General features: G+C 36.7%; 4 protein-coding genes and 1 non-coding gene across 6 annotated transcripts; 3 read left to right on the forward strand and 2 right to left on the reverse strand.

The window, feature by feature from the left end:
• Positions 1–206: 206 nt before the first annotated feature.
• LOC113348765 (probable pre-mRNA-splicing factor ATP-dependent RNA helicase DEAH9) lies at positions 207–7,088 on the reverse strand. Its single transcript, XM_026592623.1, has 22 exons — positions 6,951–7,088; positions 6,658–6,862; positions 6,459–6,548; positions 6,170–6,249; positions 5,975–6,044; positions 5,808–5,893; positions 5,623–5,692; positions 5,437–5,532; positions 4,874–4,970; positions 4,351–4,397; positions 4,170–4,253; positions 4,023–4,076; positions 3,833–3,933; positions 3,460–3,550; positions 3,132–3,296; positions 2,833–2,922; positions 2,156–2,227; positions 1,748–1,846; positions 1,548–1,634; positions 1,044–1,097; positions 723–790; positions 207–572 (listed from the first exon to the last, which is right to left on the reverse strand). Exons 1-22 carry the CDS (start codon positions 7,043–7,045, stop codon positions 425–427), a joined length of 2,049 nt encoding a protein of 682 aa, XP_026448408.1. The 5' UTR covers positions 7,046–7,088; the 3' UTR covers positions 207–424.
• Positions 7,089–7,184: 96 nt separating this feature from the next.
• TRNAD-GUC lies at positions 7,185–7,256 on the forward strand. Its single transcript has one exon. It is a non-coding gene; the product is annotated as a tRNA-Asp (tRNA).
• Positions 7,257–7,394: 138 nt separating this feature from the next.
• Positions 7,395–12,988, forward strand: LOC113348766. Its single transcript, XM_026592624.1, has 9 exons — positions 7,395–7,941; positions 8,197–8,310; positions 8,885–9,033; positions 9,958–10,385; positions 10,478–10,653; positions 11,104–11,189; positions 11,788–11,921; positions 12,242–12,541; positions 12,747–12,988. The coding sequence occupies exons 1-9, from the start codon at positions 7,525–7,527 to the stop codon at positions 12,920–12,922; spliced, it is 1,980 nt and encodes a 659-aa protein (XP_026448409.1). The 5' UTR covers positions 7,395–7,524; the 3' UTR covers positions 12,923–12,988.
• A 293-nt stretch (positions 12,989–13,281) lies between these two features.
• LOC113348768 (D-aminoacyl-tRNA deacylase) lies at positions 13,282–14,925 on the forward strand. The gene is made up of 8 exons (XM_026592627.1): positions 13,282–13,465; positions 13,549–13,640; positions 13,718–13,784; positions 13,884–13,914; positions 14,059–14,199; positions 14,390–14,415; positions 14,496–14,554; positions 14,641–14,925. The coding sequence occupies exons 1-8, from the start codon at positions 13,304–13,306 to the stop codon at positions 14,666–14,668; spliced, it is 606 nt and encodes a 201-aa protein (XP_026448412.1). The 5' UTR covers positions 13,282–13,303; the 3' UTR covers positions 14,669–14,925.
• A 305-nt stretch (positions 14,926–15,230) lies between these two features.
• Positions 15,231–19,810, reverse strand: LOC113348767 (negative regulator of systemic acquired resistance SNI1-like). Of its 2 annotated transcripts, none has more exons than XM_026592626.1 (15): positions 19,517–19,810; positions 19,345–19,411; positions 19,160–19,253; positions 18,966–19,016; positions 18,783–18,872; positions 18,568–18,624; positions 18,196–18,277; positions 18,052–18,101; positions 17,612–17,815; positions 17,455–17,525; positions 17,294–17,363; positions 16,463–16,528; positions 15,871–16,023; positions 15,679–15,770; positions 15,231–15,568 (listed from the first exon to the last, which is right to left on the reverse strand). In XM_026592626.1, exons 1-15 carry the CDS (start codon positions 19,602–19,604, stop codon positions 15,499–15,501), a joined length of 1,305 nt encoding a protein of 434 aa, XP_026448411.1. In that variant the 5' UTR covers positions 19,605–19,810; the 3' UTR covers positions 15,231–15,498. The 2 variants fall into 2 exon arrangements, with proteins under 2 accessions (XP_026448411.1, XP_026448410.1); XM_026592625.1 differs by having other exon boundaries at positions 15,871–16,026.
• Positions 19,811–20,038: the final 228 nt, after the last annotated feature.

The raw sequence follows: 20,038 nt of genomic DNA on the forward strand, positions 1-20,038 counted from the left end.
AACTTTAAATTGGGAGACTACCCCATCCTGTATGCAGCATCATCTATCAGTAGATAAATCTAATATCAAGAGATCTCCTCAAGGATCGATATTAGATGGCTCTACTTCTATTGTAATGCAGGCTCCTTTTGATAATGATAATCTCCTTTGGGGTGACTTGGAAGAGGCTAGAAAAAAATGGGTGCTTGACAGGGTTGATATCTCTATTGAGCAGGTACCAAAAGGATCTCAACTAATATTGAGAGCATAAATGCTGGTCTTGGTTTTTGATATTCTTAGGAGGCATTGAAGAGTAAGATGAAAAAAATTCACACAAAAGTTATGCCTTCCATTTCAAATCTGTCTTTGCACTTGCATACAGATGTATTATCTACAGTTTTTCAGGATGGTAACAGCTCATTCCATCGCCCCGCCAACAAAATGGTCAACGTGCATCAAAATTGGAGCTTTTTTGCTGATAAAGATTGGGTGCAGCCTCTGTTAGCCAGGAAGGCTCAATTGTCATGACATTGCGCATGTAGTGCCGATCAGTCAAGACAAGAGAATGATAGACTACCCATTTCGGATTCACTCTGCCAAAGTAAAGAAGAAATTACTTCTCATATAAGTGTCTAATAATAGAGAATAAATAAAACAGTGCATGATAGAAAAATTAACTTTCACTGAATGACACATGGGGCGTGATGAGACCAAGTGTTATTGGGGTAGCAGAATTTTCTCACCTGAATAGTACCGACGATGGATGGATATGTACTTCTTGTGAATTCCTAACAGTCTTATACACTCCACCCTGAGGACAAAATAGCCCGTACATATCAGAAAATTACTAAATAATGTTTGCTTCAACATTCAAAAGGGAAACAAAGACTGATAGAGCAATAAAAATTGATGCTACTGTGTTTCTCCGCCAACTAATTCAGAACACCAAAACGGGGATAGGAGGAAAGAGGCTATCTAGGCAAGAGGCAGTCTAGTTAAGAGAGATGCCTTGATTGCATTTGCACATGATGCAAAATTGTGAAGGCAATCTAATCAATACTTACTTCCAAACGACATGCATTGGTGAAAAAACCAGCAGTAACTGCCTTTCTGAATACCTGCAATAGGTGTAAAACATTTAGATCGCAAATTAAGCACAAAGCTGGAGAAGATGTGAATCACTCAAGACATAGGGACTGATTCATAGTCAAAGAATATAAAGATACGCAGATGCAAACTTTTTATCTCGTTGGACAAACGACTAAAACAGCCAGATTTTCTGAGCTTGACTAAGTGATGGTGGGTGGAGTCATCCATAACACTATCAATATCAATCACATGTAACTGGACAATGACACTGGTAATGGGTAAATGAACAAAACCCATAAATTTATCAAAAGGAAATTAGATTTCTTTCATATTTGTTTCTCAGCATGGTATTCGTAATATTGACACCCAGAATCATTTCTGTTTCTTTAGGGGGTCGTCTTAGTTTACTGATTACAGATCTGGTAGGGTATTGTATAGCAGGGATTCAATCCTAATATTAAAAAAGGTCAATGACAAACCTCTGTATCTTTTTCGCATGACTTTAAGGCTATGCCGAGCCGATGCGCAATTCTAGTCAGTTGTCCCCTAGTTTCAACAACCTTTTTCTGCACACAAGTTCCAGTTATTTGTTAGTACTGATAACACCTGAAAGAACTGAATCAGATTTAGATAATAACACGCATACAGTTTTCTAATGCTGTGAAGAAAGGATACCCACCATCGCCTGATAATTAATGAAGTTCTTATGACACCATTGTGGAGATTTACCGGATTGCAGGTATGCTTTATACACGTTCAGGTATGTTACATGATCCCCCTGCATGCCGTGGTAAAAGCAGTGGATTGCATATAAGTAAACGAAAAGCTAAAAATAACCATCAGTTCAACACTAAAAAATTAGGTGGCGAACAGATCTATAGCCTTCAGCTACGGACATATATGATCGCCTTTTACGTAGCAAGTTTTTTAAGCGTTTTAATTCTTAATTGGTATCTTAGAAAATCATGTTTCAAAACAAGTGGTACATACACAAGACAATCTATCCATTGCCACCAACGAATAAATCTAGGTCTGTGTACTCCCACCTAAATCCTGTTACTCTGATAAAGTGGAAAGGATCACAAACCTCTGCCGCAGCGAATCGCAGTTTAGCTTCATCCAACTCTTTTTGTGATCCTCTAACAGAAACCCAAATAGACTGCAAAAAGGCACAAGATTGTTATCTAGACAAGAAGATAGATATACCAAAGGGCCAACTCAATATTGGGATGTGCAAAATGATGAAACTAGTTTGAGAGCACCTATTGAACAAAAATTAGCAAATTCTGGCCTTAATGTACCTAGTTACACTCTACCACTATGCGGTGATTCAGCGGACAGTTGAGCTACATGCCTGCAACTATAGCTACATCTCTATGAGACCAAGAAGATAAGTAGATACTTCCATCAATGAAATGCCTTTCTGTACTAACCGTACATATATATGTATGTATTTTGCTAAGTTTGCTGTCTTATATATATGTAATGTATTTTTTAAAGTTTACAATCTTATACATAATAATATATCTATATTAAATTACCTATAAATATTGTGTGTACCGTGTCCCCGTATTTTAGTTTTTCAAGTTGGCGTATCATAGAACCGTATTCGACACAAGACATGCAACACAGATATCAACACTACTGCAGTGCAAATAAAGATTGAGCAGTTTTCTGTGCAATACCAACATCCAGGATTATGTAGTAATATGATTTGCACCATTAGTATGACATAGAAAAAGGAAGGTCCAGTAATGAATTCACCTGGATGGAGAGAATTGCTGCTACTGTTATAACCTCCTCAGAACACCCTAAAAGGTGCCCAGATAAGATCATCTTCGATACGGTAGCGTCCTACAACAAATAGGTCACAATTATTCGTGGATAACTAAAAACATGTGTGAAGGTATAGATGAACAATTAGATCTACTACAGATTAAGAAGACAACAGTAAAAGGTAAGGATGTAACTGCAGGGGTATCAGCTCTAACTGAATGTTGTAATATGTAACAGGGTGATAACCCAACAAGGCAACAAGAGACACTAGATGAGAACTGACATACCAGTGGAATCTCAGCAACTTGAAATCCAACCGGTGAAGTAAGTTTCGCATCATCATCGATAACCCCAAGTAAATAAAGAATTTCAAGTGCTCTAACCATTGCCTCTGGTGCTGGAGGTGCTGGCCAATCAAAACCTAAGATATTGTCTATACCCAAGGCCTTTAACTGTAAATTGACATTGCAATCAGCATTGATATTAAAACCGAGGAAGTCAATTAGTACATGGAAAGCATAAAGAAAATTCCAAGAGTAAGACAGTATATCACAATGTGGCAAAAACAATAAACCCTTAGTAAGAATGCTTTTAAGCTGCAACAAGATCACATACTTGAATTATAGACGAAGCGAGGTTTGATCTCTGCATTTCTGGGATCCCATGAGCAGACATTTCCTTATTAAAGAACTCTTCAGTATATAGCCTGGGACCAGGAAATCTATGTGTGAGATGATTACAAAATGCACCATTGAAGGTAAAATGCATGTACGCAAAAAAGATTTCTCTCGAAATGCACAAATTGAAGGTAAAATGCATGTGGGATTTTTCTTTCTTCTTCTTTGTTTGCTTCACATTAGTTACCATTTAGACAAAAAGGAAGATAATTATTTAGCACTCTCAAGACAAAGAAAATCAGCACAAAAATATGAGCAAGAAAGGAACCCCTGTTTTTATCTGACAATGCCATTCTTTGCATTTTAAATACCTGTAACACTTCCCTGGCCGTACTCTTCCAGCTCTCCCAGCTCTTTGTCTAGCAGATGCCTTGGATATTGGTGCGACCACCAAATTTTCTATATCTGAAATCTATACAAAACAGAAAACACGCAAACCTTGAATCAAACAAGTAAATATCACTCCAAAAAATACAAAAGAAAATTGGGAATAAAAAATACCGGATTATAGAAACGCTGTTTCGAGAACCCACTATCCACAACATAGACAACACCCTGCATAATTTGATGCGAATATCAATTAGCAATTACAAGCATTGCATGGAACATATATATACTGTTAATCATGTTTTAAAGAAAAAAAGTCACCTCCAAGGTCAATGAAGTTTCTGCAATATTAGTAGATATTATAACTTTCCTCTTGCTTCTAGGTGTAGGGGAAAAGATAAGTTCCTACAGCAGAACCAAATGCAATGAGATCATGCTACCAGCTAAATATATAGGAACAACATACTACATAAGAGCTACAATATACGATGGGCACACACACCTGATCCGCACGTGAAAGCCCCGAGTACAAAGGTAACACCAGTAGACCTGAAAAAGATGTGTAATCACTCAGGATCGATGTGATTGAATAACGGAGAGGGTTATTGGCTCAACACATGATACATGAAGTCTAAATATTTTGTGATCGAAGAACTTCTACATTAAATCAGCACGTACTTCACAGGTTTAAAGGACAATCCGTAACAGCTATAAATTTTCTCTCTGAAAAGTTTTTTATGTTTACGTTATTACTGTAGTCCACAAATTGTTGGACAAGTGTCATATGCTTGAACTACTAAAAGTTGAAAGTAGTGGCTAGGTGCTCAGTCATTATGGAATGTGAGCGACCTTTTTCTAGATGTTTATCATCATCATTTGGTATATGAAATGGAAAACTGACTTGTACAAAATGGTATCTAAATTCATTTCTAGATTCGGTTTCCATCACTTTATCAGCAGAGGAACTTGTTTTCATCAGTATAAGAAATAATACAGGAAAATTATAAGTGCCAATTCTATGTTACCAGAAGATCGCCTAGTGTTATCCTCTGTAAGCAGTTGAACAGCTGCATCAATATCATCCTGACCAGTAAGGAACACCAAAACATCGCCTGGAGGTTCCTACAGAACAAATTTAGAGTGAAGAAGCAAATACTGGATGATAAAGAGTCAAAGAAAGATGAATGCAAACATGCAACATCTTTAAGGAGACCCAATCAAGTAATTGTTTTTTTTATCTAAGGGACAAATGCACGCAATATTACAGTATTAAGTAACGGATTTGAGTTTGTAAGTCATAGACAGATGAATGATCATGTTCTAGAAAGTTGCTATAATACATTATTATGCCTGCTGAAATGGAGCATAGTGACATGCTATATCTATTCATTACTTCAATAGACAAGTGAGAAGTGAAAGACTTTGGTATGTAACAGACCAATGAAGTGCAGACAAACAACAAATAGATGGATGACATGTTTTCAGGCATATATAAGAGACATTACTCTTCTGGTACTAGAACATAACAGAGAGCTCATGTAAACATAGTGATAACGTTCTAATCTTTGAACCATAAACTGCTGAGTACCTGATCATGAATAGCTAAAATTGTTGAAACAGCAGTTCGCAAATAATCGGATGCAGGTTCCTCGAGATAGTGAGTCTGAACTGTAAATCCTTTACCCTGGTGGTAACACATAAACATAATTAGCCTTCTACTGTAACAGATACTGTAACTAGTTAACACAACAACTGAAGATACCAACTAACATACTTCGACAGACAGTATGGCAGGTTCTTTTGTTGGTCCAAGCTTGTCAGCTCCTTTCTCTTCACGTCTTTTGCTGGTCAACAGAACAAAACGTGTGAATGGAAGTGATATTCTGAAATCCCGAGTTAACAAATTTCCACAAGACAAGACATGTCCAAACTAAACTGCAATCGATTTGGACGAAGTACCTGGGGCGGAAGAAAGCAGACATAGACTTTGCTTCAATTGTAGCAGATGATATTATGAGACGCAACTCAGGTCTCCGACATTGAATCTGGAATGTGTATTACTGAATCAGATGAGGAAAACAAGAGCGACAGTAAACACCAGGACGTAAGACTTGCTCAAGTAACACCTTTTTAAGGAGACCCAATAGGATATCAGTTGAAAGGGAGCGCTCGTGTGCCTCATCCACCATTATAACACTGACAACGATGATGAGAAAGGAAAATATTACAATCCTTTTTTCAATAACAAATTCTCTATTGCAGACCATGTATATGATGACAGAAAATGCTAGAAGCAGAAGCCTCCAGTAAAATTCATATACCTATATTTGGTCAAAAGAGGATCTTCCATCATTTCCCTCAGTAGAACGCCATCAGTAAGAAATTTGATTCTGGTTACACCCTGTGATACAAGAAACACAAATTTATTTTTTACACAAAACACTTAATCTCAGGCCACCATAAATTTCACCAATGGAGTACAAATTCAGCATAACCTATCATCTACTTAAACCCCGAGTTCTAGGCAAGCAAATACCTTAACAAAAAACTCCAACAGTGTCTCACTGGCTTAAAAAAAAAAAGAGAAACAAAAAAGAAAAGAGGTCTCACTGGCTTTGTAAGATCTTCAAAACGAATTGTATATCCAACTTCATCTCCAAGAGTTACACCCATCTCTTCAGCTACCCTCGCAGCAACGGACTGAAACATAAAAGAGCAAGACCAACCAAAAAGTAAATTATAAAATGTTGAACAAGGTTAAACCAATATAATTATACAAACACAACATTTTGCATTTAAATCAGGGTACCTGAACGGACAATCGTCTTGGTTGTGTACAAGCAATAACCCGTCCACCTTCAGCCCAACCAGCTTCGTTAAGAAACTGAGGGATTTGAGTAGTTTTACCACTACCAGTTTCACCAACAATGATGGTAGCAGCATGATTCTCAACTAGGTAAAGAATGTGAGTACGATATTTGTATACTGGTAATCTTTGTCTTTGCTTCTCAATACTGTTTGTGGCAAATCAAAATTCATAATTAGTTATTAATTTTAACCAATTGAAAACAACTTTATCAGATACAAGAGAATCAAAGATACCTATGAGATGGAGTTGATGACACAAAGATGACTCCACCTTCTTCATCGTCTACGAGTTGTGGTCTCTCTGTTCCTGGTTTCCAAAACCTAGACATTTCTTTGCTTTCTTACACTTTCGGAGGGAGGAGGAGGAGCCAAGAGCAGGAGTCTGGTCTCGGGAATAGAGACTGCGTCTTATGTGTACTGATGCAAAACAAGCTTCGTAAAACATTATTTGCCGAACAAAATCAACATGTCGTTGTAGTATAGTGGTAAGTATTCCCGCCTGTCATGCGGGTGACCCGGGTTCGATCCCCTGCAGCGGCTTTAATTTTTTACACTCATTTTTGTCGAACTATACGGACCCCTTCGCGTATAACGTACTTTTGGTAATAACAAAAACCCTGATAAACCCTTTCTCCGTGTATATACATTTTTTGCTCCTCTTCCTCTGTCCATCTTTCTCTAAAGGGGGATAATTTTTCGCCCAGTTGAATAAATCCTGGGTTGGGTCGGTTGATTTTGGGGATAAATTTCTCAGTATTGAAATGGTAGTGTTTGAATGAGATAAGCAAAATCGAAGTTATTGAAATCTATGGCGGTGCTTAAGGTAATCAAATCTGAAGTTCCTGAAATCCAGATTGAAAAAAGTATGGCGGCGCTTAAGATATGCAAATCTGAAGTTGTTGAGACCATGGATGAAAAAAGTTTGGTTATTCATGATAATGACGGTAATATCACTACGAATTCCGATCAAAAACCTAATATCACCACTTATTCCGATGAAGAAGATGATACCACTACTGATAAACCAGCAAAGAAGGCTGTTAAACCTCGAAAGAATGCTGGTTCACCTAGGAATGTGAGACCGGTGCATATCAGGAGATTAACCCGTATTCTTAAGAAACTCATACGATTTCATAAATGGATAGAAGCGAGTGGTGTGTTGAGTGTACTTATGCAAGGGACTGAGCATGAGAGGTCTCCCAAGGAGAATAGAATCAAGTATTGGGTAACCAAAGTTTCCCTTATTTGTTTAATTCTAACTGATTGAATTTTGAATGTTGTTTTAGATAATAGTCTTCTTCCACATTGTAGTGAATGTAGGGCTATTTTATCATGTGATAATCATAATATTGGTATTGAGATATAAAAACAATGTGGCATTATACTTCGATTATTACGTTTTTAGCAGCCTTGGTCCCATTTTTTTAGTTAGAGGGAATGTTTAATCAAGACCCTTTTGTGGACATTGCAATGCTTTTAGGCTGCATTGGAGCTTGCACATAAGGGAGATGTTGAATTGAGAGAATTCAGAGTCAAGGGTCTCTATGATGTTTGGACGAAAAAAAACGGGAAAATGAAGCATTGGGCACCAAAGGTATTAGTTTCTGTGGCCACTCTTTTTTTTTCTCTGTCGGTTTCATTTTACGTAGTATTGTAATGTGGCTTATCTTCCATAATTAGTTGATTTTGGAAATCCCTGTGGCAAATTTACCTAGAGCCCTAGCCCTTGTGTTTTGAGGGTTTTGTTTCTGTTCTGTATTTGGTAGAATTAGTCCCACTTCTCTTCGGTTCTCTGGTTTTTGAAGTGCAGGCATTGGACGTTCCATCTTTTGAACCCAGTTAATCCATGGGATTTAACATCTATATTATATCTCACACTATTTCTGTATACTAGGGATAGGGAGTATGTTCTGGTTGTCATTTTTCGCATTTTTATAAATGTATTTCTGATTTGAATCGTCGATGCATCGATTGGTAAAAATTTGATGAATCTAGTGAGAAGTTTTAAACTTCTTTTCCTAGAAAAATGTTTTAGTGGTCAAAGCTTTCTCCTTAGCTTGTCACCAAAAGCTCTAGAAATGGGACCTTACTCTTTGAAGCTAGAGTAGATGTTGTCTGTGGGTCCGGTTTACTAGAATTACTGATCTTATATTGTGTTCTCCATGCAGGAAAAATACTTGTTCCAAATACAATACTTCCTTTACCGTATTACGGTTCTTGCGCATGGACACATAGAGGTGGAAACAAAGAAGGATATCATAGCAGAGGCGGAAAAAAAGAAGGATATCTTAGGAGAGGCAGAGCTGACTATCACATAGTACGGTTCTTATTCTTATTATGTTATCAATATTGTGTAACTTTGAGAAAAATTTACCATGCCTAGTGTCTGGTAGTAAATATCTTCTCGTGCTTCTATTGAGGCGTGTCCTTGTTTTTGTGGCCTTTCTGTATGCACCGTGAAACACCTTTAATAGATAGATCACTATTAGACGTTATTCAAGCTAGCTGCGGACTTTGTTTCACTATCTAGGCAATTAAGAAACTTTCTGTAGCAATGTGTAATGCCGTCTTTTAGGGTGATACTGTTTGTTAATGCATGCAAAAATAGCCTTATGTGTGTAATTTTTTGTATCTCAAATATCATGGATCCTTAGGTGTAAATATTTTGTGGCGACTCTTTATAGTTTTAGAAGCTTTAAATTAAATAAGTATGTCTGGATTTTGGATTTTAATTTCTAGACATTGGCCATTTTGAGAAATAGCTAGCAGTACAGTGATATGCATGCTTGTCTGGCTGGATGTTGGGTGTTTCACTTTCACCTGAAGTTCTATAATCTAGATGTTGTGTCTGATAATTAAGTGAGAGGCTCAGAAATTTCTTCAAATTATTCTATACTTACTGGTATGTTTGAGGAATGGGTGGGAGAGCACAATTTACAGGAATGTGTTGGGACACCGACACTATATTACAACTCTTCCCTAAACTACTGTCTTCTATATTTAGCATTCTCCTAGTTGTTTCCTTTTAAGTTATGTTTCTTTATTTAGCTAGAACTCTGCACTATATAAACTCATGCTGTAGAGCTAACTTATGCATTCAAATCAATCTAAAATTATTAAGCTTTTCTTAACTGGGTGGCTAATCCCCAATTCAAAGGATTTTTATCGTTCTTTACCATTGTTTTGGTGTATAACCCTAACAGAATGCATCATCTTAACCGACCTAATGTGCACTTTGCAGCCTCGTGAATGATAAGGGTTTTGAGGGTGAACCAATTGCAAACATTGTGGTTGGCCTGATATATTACGAGCTTTGGTATATGTCTTCTACCCTGAAAGAGATGAAGCTGAGAAAGTTTGACACGTATGAGAGATCTGCAGTATCAGAAATATCTGGAATAAATTCCTACAACGAATTTGAAGATTTAGATGGTCAAAATTCTGTTAATGTTGGGAATGCAGAATCTACGGTTCAGCGGGATTCACACACCTCTATTGTGGACAAGAAGAAACATCATATGGACATTGATGTTATTCCGCTGAGAGAAGAAACCAAAAATTTGTCACAAGAACAAGGTCTCGACGACGAGGAATCTTCTGGAGTAATTTGCAGCAAAGAAATGCCTTTTCAGCATCCAGGAGGGAACACTTCCATTTTCTATTCACGCGGTGAGCTCTGCGTTTGCATTACTGTTGACGAATTTGATCTCTTTTGTTGATCTGGGTGCTCACATTAACTGTGTACCATCTTTCCCCAAAAGGTTTGCAGACGAGTTTGTTGCCTTTGCGGTTGCCAAGCCCGAGTGAGAACGTGGAGGAGGACATTGATTCTCACAGAGCGAGGGTTAATGGAAACTATGGTAAAGCAGTGAATCATTTGCGTCGTGCACTTTATTCTGCTTCACCTGTATGGGCATCCCTACTTCCTTTGGTGCAGGTAATCTGGATTCTGTTTTCCCAGAATCCTTAAATACTGATATATATGCCTTGTTATCAGGATTATATTTTGCATGTTACTTTGTCTAGGAATCCTGTTGGCTTTGTGTTGTTTTTCCAGAATCCTTAAATACTGATATATATGCCTTGTGATCAGGATTATATTTTGCATAATTAATTTGTTTAGGAATCCTGTTGGCTTTGTATTGTTTTGTAGTTTGATGTTCTTTGCCCAGAAACTTTATTCTCCTTTAGATTTTTAATAACAAGGTAAGTTTTCACTTACAGAGGTATATATATATACATATTAGCTATTTCACCCCGAACTGTGTGGTACTCTTGGTCATAGATGTGTTGATGGTAGCTATTTGTGATGTTTTCAAAAATATAATTTATATTTCTTTCTTACGGACTTGTTTTTTGTTCCTTATTTTTACTTGTTCCTTGTCAGTTGTTGCTGCTTGGGGATCAAGTTGAGGCGGCACTAGAGGAGCTTGAGAACATATCCCAACGTTCAAATGCAGAACTCCCCTTTAGGTAAGTCGATATTCGTTGCCAACATTATCCATGTTATATGTTTACTTCGAGGTAATAGATTTGGAGATGGTCGGCCATCCACTTCTGAGCAAGCCGGTTTATTTTTGTTAGCTGACAATCTGTGCTACCATTTTTCGCCTATTGAGAATATCACAATGGCATCATGTACAAGCATAGCCATAAAAAATTCCACTTGTTAGAAAATAAACAGTCTACAAGATCACGAAATAGGAACATGAGATGAGATGGTATATCTAGAACTGATTCAACTTAAACATGTCCCCAGACCAGAAAACTGGAGGAAAAAAACATAAATCAGAATGCCAAAAGGAAATGGTGAGTTGAGTTTGAAACATCATGGGCGACTCTCTTTAGCATTATGATGTGAAAGGTAAATTTATCAGAAACTACTCTTCTAATCCTGCTCATGACAATATAAGATTAATACGATATTCTATTGAATATGAAACGAAATTACTTTATCTTCTGTCGGTCACATTCTATTCTTTTAGTGCTTTGTCAACACGCTAGTGTTCAGGTTTTATGAAACTCTTATACGAAGCTTATGGTATATCTTCACAATTCATTTGTTTTGCAGATTAAAGGCCAATCTTTTAGAAGGTTTTAATGGTACGAATGCACTAGTGCTTTCGACTTGTTATGAGGATATACTGATATGGGACTCTACTTCTATCAGTGCAGTAACTAACCTTATCAGCTTGTATAAGAATGGTTCGTCTCGATCCCTTACAATGAGGTTGTTTCATTTGATGAATATGTTGGTCTGTGTGTTGCTTTATCCTGTCATTATATAATTACCAGTCGAGGTAGGTTCCATGCACTCCTTTGGTGCGGAATTTAATGTTACTGGTTAATTCCTAGTGTCAATGAAGTTTCTGTCTCTGAGAGCTTCTTTACTAAACTATTCACCAAGTTTGGTTTACATTCATGTAATCTTACTTCTCATACACATACTGTTTCATTTGAGTAGTAAATTTGTCGTGCTTCTGAAGACTTCTCTTAGAATCCTATGTTGTTTTTCATCTTGGCAGGTGATTACAGTCTTGAACGTTTAGTGGAGATGATATCTTTACATCTTGATAATACCTCCGGATCTTGCAATGTATGGGAAGAACTTGCTCTATGCTTTCTTAAAGCATCTCAGATTGAAGATGTTCTTGAGTCAACTAACAGTAGTTCAGAAGGAAGTCGTACAATGAATCTGGGTATTTCCAGTACGGTTGGCAAATTCATTACAGTTGGAACGTCGCGTAAGTTATGGAAGCTCCGTCGCAATTGGTGGGCTGACCGCCACTTCGTTATTACGGACTTTCCATTAGAGATGCAAGCAGGTATGTTAGAATGTAAGAATCAGAAAGCCTAAAGTATTGAATATCACTGCTGCATATATATGTTTTCTCCATAAAGTTTTTTTCCTCTCTTTCGTTGACCATCACTTCTTTAAACTCGTCCGTATCAATTTAGTCATTAAATCTAACAAATTCCATGATTTATTATTTAGATTTACTCAGATATTGTTTTCCTTATCTTCAACAGGTGATTGGAACCTGTTAGCATTCAAGGCCGCGGGTGCATCCCACTTGTATGGTCCCGAGTTTGATTATGTTAAAAATGTTTGTAATTATTTAGAAAGGGAAAAGAATGTAGATTTATTATTGCTGTTACAAAGACACAGAAATAATTCAATCATGCTCTTTAAGCATATGAAATGAGTAATATTACTAAATTCATCATTGTCCTCTCTCTCTCTCTCTCTCTCTCTCTCTCTCTCTCTCTCTCGACTAAGCATATGAAATGAGTAATTATTACCAAATTGAAATGAGTAATAATTCAATCTTGCTCTTTAAGCTTCTGAAGTATGCATTGCAGGAGATATTTGTTTGCCTCAAGCCAAGCCAATTAATATTGGATTAAGTAGATTAGGTTAAGTATTTCTATTTTCCTAAAAAAATGAGGTGAAAAATTAAGTAAGAAATGTAAGTTGCACACAATAACCAAATTTAGTTGAAAATAAATCTCTAGTTGTGGTAAGTACAAATGAGACTGAGAGGTATCAAAAAGAATAGAGTTTTGAATAAACAAAAACTCTTCGAATGGGGGGCATGTTTCTTCCTTCCCCCTCGCCCTCTTGTCTAACAGCCCTAGCACAACGCATAAAAACCAAACATTCTGGTCCATCAATTAGCAGGAGGAGGAATTGGCAAATAAGAAGTATGAGGGCAGTTGTTCAGAGAGTTGCCTCTGCAAGTGTTGAGGTTAAAATTGTTGTTTTTATCCTCCGAGAAATTTCAATTTATCTGTTTATAGTGATTTTATTCTTATCGTTCATTGGAATTAGGTTGAAGGGAAAATCGTATCAGAGATAGGACCAGGTTTACTTGTTCTTGTTGGGGTTCATGAGTCGGATCTTCAATCTGATGCTGATTACATGTAACTCTTAATTACTACTTCCTTTTTTTTTAGAAAAAAATTTGTTTTGTTTAGTGATATTCTTCCTCTGGTTGTAGATGTAGAAAGGTACTTAACATGAGAGTATTCACAAATGACAAAACTGGAAAAGCTTGGGATCAGAATGTAACAACTCTTAAACCCTAATCTAAATTCTTACGGCTCTCTCATGTACACATATCTTTGTGGGTTTTTCATCAATTTGTATGAATTTTGATTTTTCAGGTTATGCAAAAAAATTATGGAGTTTTATTGGGTAAATTTCAAAACAAACACATTTTCACCTTGAACCCTTTTTTTCATTTTTCTCTTTGGTACTGGATAACTGTATAAATGAACAATGCAATATTCAGTTATATTCGTTTGAGTTTAGTTGAGTTGGTGCTGCTGGTTATGGCAGTGAGTCAATTCACATTGTATGGAATGCTCAAGGGTAACAAACCAGATTTTCATGTCGCCATGCCTCCTCTTAGTGCAAAACCTTTCTATGCTTCGCTGGTAGATAAATTCCGCGATTCTTACAACCCAAATTCAGTTAAAGGTAACAAGGAATACAAAAATGTAATTCTTACTGCGGTCTAAACATTCATTGAGTTTGATGGTTGTGTTCCTTGATTTCTGCTGTACTTCAGAACATGTATAACCAGATCTTGGTTTTTCGTTCTTCTTCTATTTTGTGAGTGTTTTGCACATTACTAATGTAATTCTGTTTCATTGCTTTATTCTACTAGATGGTGTTTTTGGGGCTATGATGAAGGTAAGAATACTGCAGCCGGAGTATAATTTTCAATCTATCTGACACAAACGTAACACTTTGTTGGTGCAATTTTTGTAAAGGTCAACTTGGTTAATGATGGTCCAGTCACAATGCAGCTCGATTCTCCACAAACATCCAAGTGAGTACAAATTAATTGCAAACAGATTAGGCTCCACATTTTTCTTAGTAGTTCCTTACTAATGGTTGAATGGCGAATGCTTTCAGGAACACAAGTGAGACAACAGAAGGATAATCCATATAGGTTGATTCATTTGAAGAAGCTAAATGAGACGGCAGAAGAGAACTCATACGTTTTGTTTATTTATCATTTAGTAGTAGTAGGGATTAACACTTTGTAGTCTTATGACTCTTATCATTAACTAGAATTTGTTACGTCTCCAACAGAGAAAGTTGAGTTTATCTATTTTTCACTCCAATGGATTAAGATGCGTGTCTAGATTTGTTCAATGCTTTCATCGAATGAAAATCTGAAGTTGGAATTGCTGGTCCATGTTCATCTTCCTTAAAAAACACGGATTACATATTAGAATTAATCTTTGTTTCAGTTTGTGGAGTGATGACCTACATTGAATACGGAGGGAGGTACTTTGGAGAACAGAGTGGAGCTGAGGCCATATTTTTGAGGATTTTTCAAGCTCGGAACTTTGATGGGTCATGGGGTATTGATGCATGGCTCCAAACACATTTTCTAATTATGGGCTGCACACCCTTTACAGTGTCAGATAAAATGGCAAGGCAAGAAAGATCACCTTATTTTAAGATGAACCAATTTTTCCTAGATCAACTGTGTACACTATTAACATGTAATACAGATAGTTTATTTTAAAAAAAAAAGGAAGTATGTAGTCAATATCTGGCAGAATCAGGGACTGATAACTTGATAAGTTCATTTAACATGTAAACATTGCAACAAACAAAAGGCACCCCTTGTAGACATGATAACCGTTGACATAAAACTGGCAAACAAAAACCATTTACAAAAAACAATTTCCAAAATTACGAGTGAAAATGAAAACCAAGGATGACTTTTCTGTTGCTGACAAATTTTGCTCAAGACAAGCATCATTTTGTTGACAGGATTGTTGCTACAGTAAATAGTGCCTCTTCTGCAATTTGCAGCATCTCCATATCCCTAGAAATATGTACCAATTTACTGTAAGCTACAGTTCGTAACATAGTTTATGTAGCAGGACATTTACTGTAAACAAGACACAATTTATCACAAAAGTAATGGAAACCCACTCATCTATTTTTCTGAGGTTCTGAAAAGCAGCACTTATATCCTTGCATACTTGTACGAGAGAGCTGTCATCAGCTTTTTCACAGGTGTATGCCTTGAGAAGAAAACAAGAAAAGATATTAGTGAAAGGATTGTTGGAGGTCAATATTAATATAATACACACCCATGTACAGGTATTCCCAAAAGAAAAAAACCTGAAAAGCATGTGCCAGAAGCAATTGAGCTACTTCAACATTGATTTTCTTGACAATGCCGCGCGTGCTCGCCACATTCGAAAAGCACTTCAGAACAACATCTAACTTTGAAACCTCTGGAGAATTATTTGACCTCCTAGTTTGCAGTGAAGTCTGCTATTGCAGAATAAAAAACAAAACACTGAAGGTCAGTCAAATGGCTCTTAAGTCAAACAACATTACAAATTTTTGAGACACAATTTAGTGCTTATTTCCGACAAGGTTTGGCTTTCATATGAAACATCATGGATACTAATGGAAAAACTTTAACAAATCAAGGACAAACATAGTGTGCTACATGATGATCAGAGGCAATAGGTTCGTACCAGAAAATAACTAATATTGTCTACTAAATCGGATATGGAAACCATCAACATCAGAAAGATGAATGTGCAGCCGGTATCAGACGATAAGATGTAATTGACATTAATGACCCTCGACACGCTCAAGGTGGATAAGGTATGAAACTCAGAGTTTCCTCCGAGAATATCACTAGCAGAAGGACTAACCATGAATAGTCTGATGATTTTTAACAGGATGCCTCTAAACTTACTTTTGGTACGTATTTCTCAAAGTACTGCAAAATTATGTCCAGTTTCCATTGAGACTCGGAAAAGACCTGCACAACAAACAATCCTCAGTCATGTAATAAAAATGCATTCAAAATAGCATGTAGGAAGTACAACAAAAAGATCCTTCTATATGTGTTCAACAAGATGGAGCTAAACTGTTGCCAATAAAGTGATGACACTCTACCTTTAAGACTATAAGAAAATATTTTGACATACCCAGAGGGTGCCGAGCTTGGTTTTCCCTGATGTTACCAATGTCTGATGATCCATACTATTAGGAAAGGGTTTGCCGAGTTAAAATAGTTTTTTGCAAGGTTGTTTTGTTCATCATTAGTAGTTCCATGAAACCAGTCATAATCAATATATGTTCAGCAAGTACAAAGTCTCTGAAGAAACCGCAGACAGATAAAGAACATAGAGAGTCCTCTATGTAAATCAACTTTATCTGGAGGGAGGGAGATTGCATGACGCAAATGTTCAAAAAGTGCCCCAATTGTTTGGGAGCTTAGATTTGATTGTAGTTTGCATGGATCCATTAAGTGTCAAGCAAATAGGGTGTAAAGTACTCAACACTTTTAGAGTTGGAACGGTTAACTATTCTTTTGCCTCTATTGGTGTTCAATTTTCAAATCACAGACGGAGTTTGATATAGCTTTAGACAAAATTAAGGCATCATTTTTTAACTCACACAAAATTTCCCGGATATCAAGCAAACACTAGATGGATAAGGAGGAAACCTTATCCTTGAAATTAGGGAAAGCGAATATGGAATGTAGCGTATCGAAGGGGAGATCATAAGGCTCAGAAAATACCTGGAGAAATGGGGAAATAAGATCTTTGTTGTATGTAAGTTCATCAACAATAATATCCATAAGAGGGACTCTGCATGAAAACACTCAGTACAGTGAATCCATAGCTCAACAAGTAAACGCCCAAAATATAGGCAACCCAAATAGTTAAAAGAGCAATTTACCTCACACCATCAGCTCTTGATGTCTCCCCTTTCATATCTGCTTGCTTCTTTGAGACTACAAGCTCCAGTATCTATGCGAGAAAGAACAATTATCATCTAATAGAGTGGTGGTCGTGGTGTTACATTGGGATACTCAAAACACAATTAACTATCTTACCGATGTCAAAAAAATTTGCACCGCAACAACTGTTCTCTTTCCGAACTCAGACAAAATAGTCGGCCCAACCATCCCACCTGATGCTTGTGTTGAAGATTTAACTGCAGATTCTCCATCAGGAATATCAAATCCAGCATGAGATCCTTTACATAAAATATACAGGCAGTCTTTGAATAAGTTCCTATAGTTTATCCTCCTCGATCCCTGCAAAAAATCTACTTTAATGCACTGTCCATCTAGCAACTACTTAGCAGTTAGAAAAATGAAATGCTCTGTATAAAGCGTAGGAACAAAAAGAACTGTAATCTCAGATAAAGGGAAATGATACACCGGTCACATATGCAGTTATGCACAGAAGCTCAGCAAGAAGTAACTTGCCAACCATACAAGAGAAATTTCCCCCTGTAAGTGATGCATAATTATAGAGATCAAGAATATACCATCAGAGTGTTTAATAAAGACTCCCTGAGAAGAGACCATTCCGAGCTTTCTGTAATTTAATATTGCAGATTGTCTTATTAAGGGAGCAATTAATTGACTTCAAAAAGTAAATCCAGCATAAGACATAGATCAGACTGTATTACCTTTATATACAGAGTTACGAGGTAAGAAATCTCTTTCAAGAACCCTGATAAGATACTGAAACAAAAACATGTCTGCCAGAGGCTGATACAAAGAGACATTGTAAGATGATGGTTGTGCCATCTAGTGACCCGGTAAAACATTTAGCTCCAGTATACAAATAAACCACTAAAACAAACAGATAAATATGTCCTTGCAAAATAGATTCCTCACATACACTGCACTGACTTTACCAATACTACAATAAGATATTGGAAACCAAGAAAGTACGACAACTGGATTGAAAAGTGCTAAAAAAGAGAGGTAATGCTCAATGCATATGACCAACCATAAAAATCCAGAAAACAAAAGTTGACTAATAGCTACCCATTTACCTTGATCCCTGACAGCTTAAAACCTGTATCAGCAACTTGCGCAAGAAGAAAAAATCCCTGCAAATAGCAACATCTGAATCTAGTGAATTAATTCTCTTTTATAGTTACCGTCTACCATGGCTTTCTTGTAACAATTTCTTTATTTCTATTGACTTCTTTGCAATTAGCCATATTCAGTCCAAATTTAATGCAGGATGAATCATGGGTAAACTCACATTGGGGTTAAGTGGCTCGTCCAAGTCTCCATTAGTTGAATTCCTATCACTATAAGCACCCTCGGAACCAAAAGAGAAAGGTGACCAAGCCTACATAAACAAAAGAAAGTTCAACTAGTATCAGACATAAGATACGCAATACATGAATGATAGAAGAAAATACTTAGAGGGTAATAAATTTACCTCTTTATCTACAACCAGTTCGGAGTTGGATAAGTACACACGAGGATATCGCTACATTAAGTGGGGAAAACACACACAGATAAGCACCATATAACAAATTTATCAAAATCATAAACTTGTTTAGGGATTTGAAAACTAAGAAAAAAAATAGGACAATATAATAAAAAATAAAACAAAATAAGAAATTTAATTACCTTCTCTAACTCAATCAATAACTGGTAACTTGTTATAATCAGTTCCAGAGTAGTCCCATTTCGCATAATTTGGAAAATCGCCTCGAACATTTTGCTTTTTTATTTTTTTCGCACACAAATCAATCAGTAATACGGTCACGTAAATACAAACAACGCAAGTTCCAATTAAAAATTTAGGGATTTACCTGCTTGGTACAGTTCCATTTTCAGGAACAATAGAAGTAACGCGAACAGCTTGAAGGAAAGAAAGCCCTAAAATATCCCACAGATAAATAAATGAACTTTAATAACAAAAAATAGAAAATAACCTAGATTACAGAATAATCGAAGAAAAGACAAGATCGATAGAAATTATACTGTCATCTTCTATATCACGAGCATCTTTAACTCCGAAGGAATCTATAATCGCCGACGTATTCTCTTCAATGCCTCTGTTACTGTTCATTTTACTAGTTCTAATCGTACACAGAGTTTCCTCTGTCTTAGTTCTTGTTTTGATAGAGAACTAGTTGAAAGTTGAAACCCTAAAATTGGTATTAGGTTTGTTCGAAGTCTAAGAGGCTTGTTCTTTTTTCCCGCCTATTTGATTGATTGTGCACTCCGCGTAATCTTGAAGACGTCGGAATGTATCCTTACGTACTAATTTACATACCGAGAGCACGTAGAATGGGACTAGATAAGACCGGGTCTTATGCAGATGCCCAAAGTCTTCCCAAAGGAAAAAACCGTCACCTCAAACCCCTCTTTCCGCTAGCCTTTCCTGGTATGTGGGAATCCCAACGGAAAGATTCCGGATACGGCCAACCATTAGCCGTTTTAAAAAAGTGAAAAATGGAATTCCATTAACCGTGTTATACCAAAAAAACGGGGACGATTGTC

Source organism: Papaver somniferum, chromosome 2, assembly GCF_003573695.1.
Source record: "Papaver somniferum cultivar HN1 chromosome 2, ASM357369v1, whole genome shotgun sequence".
In the NCBI taxonomy this organism is placed as follows: domain Eukaryota; kingdom Viridiplantae; phylum Streptophyta; class Magnoliopsida; order Ranunculales; family Papaveraceae; genus Papaver; species Papaver somniferum.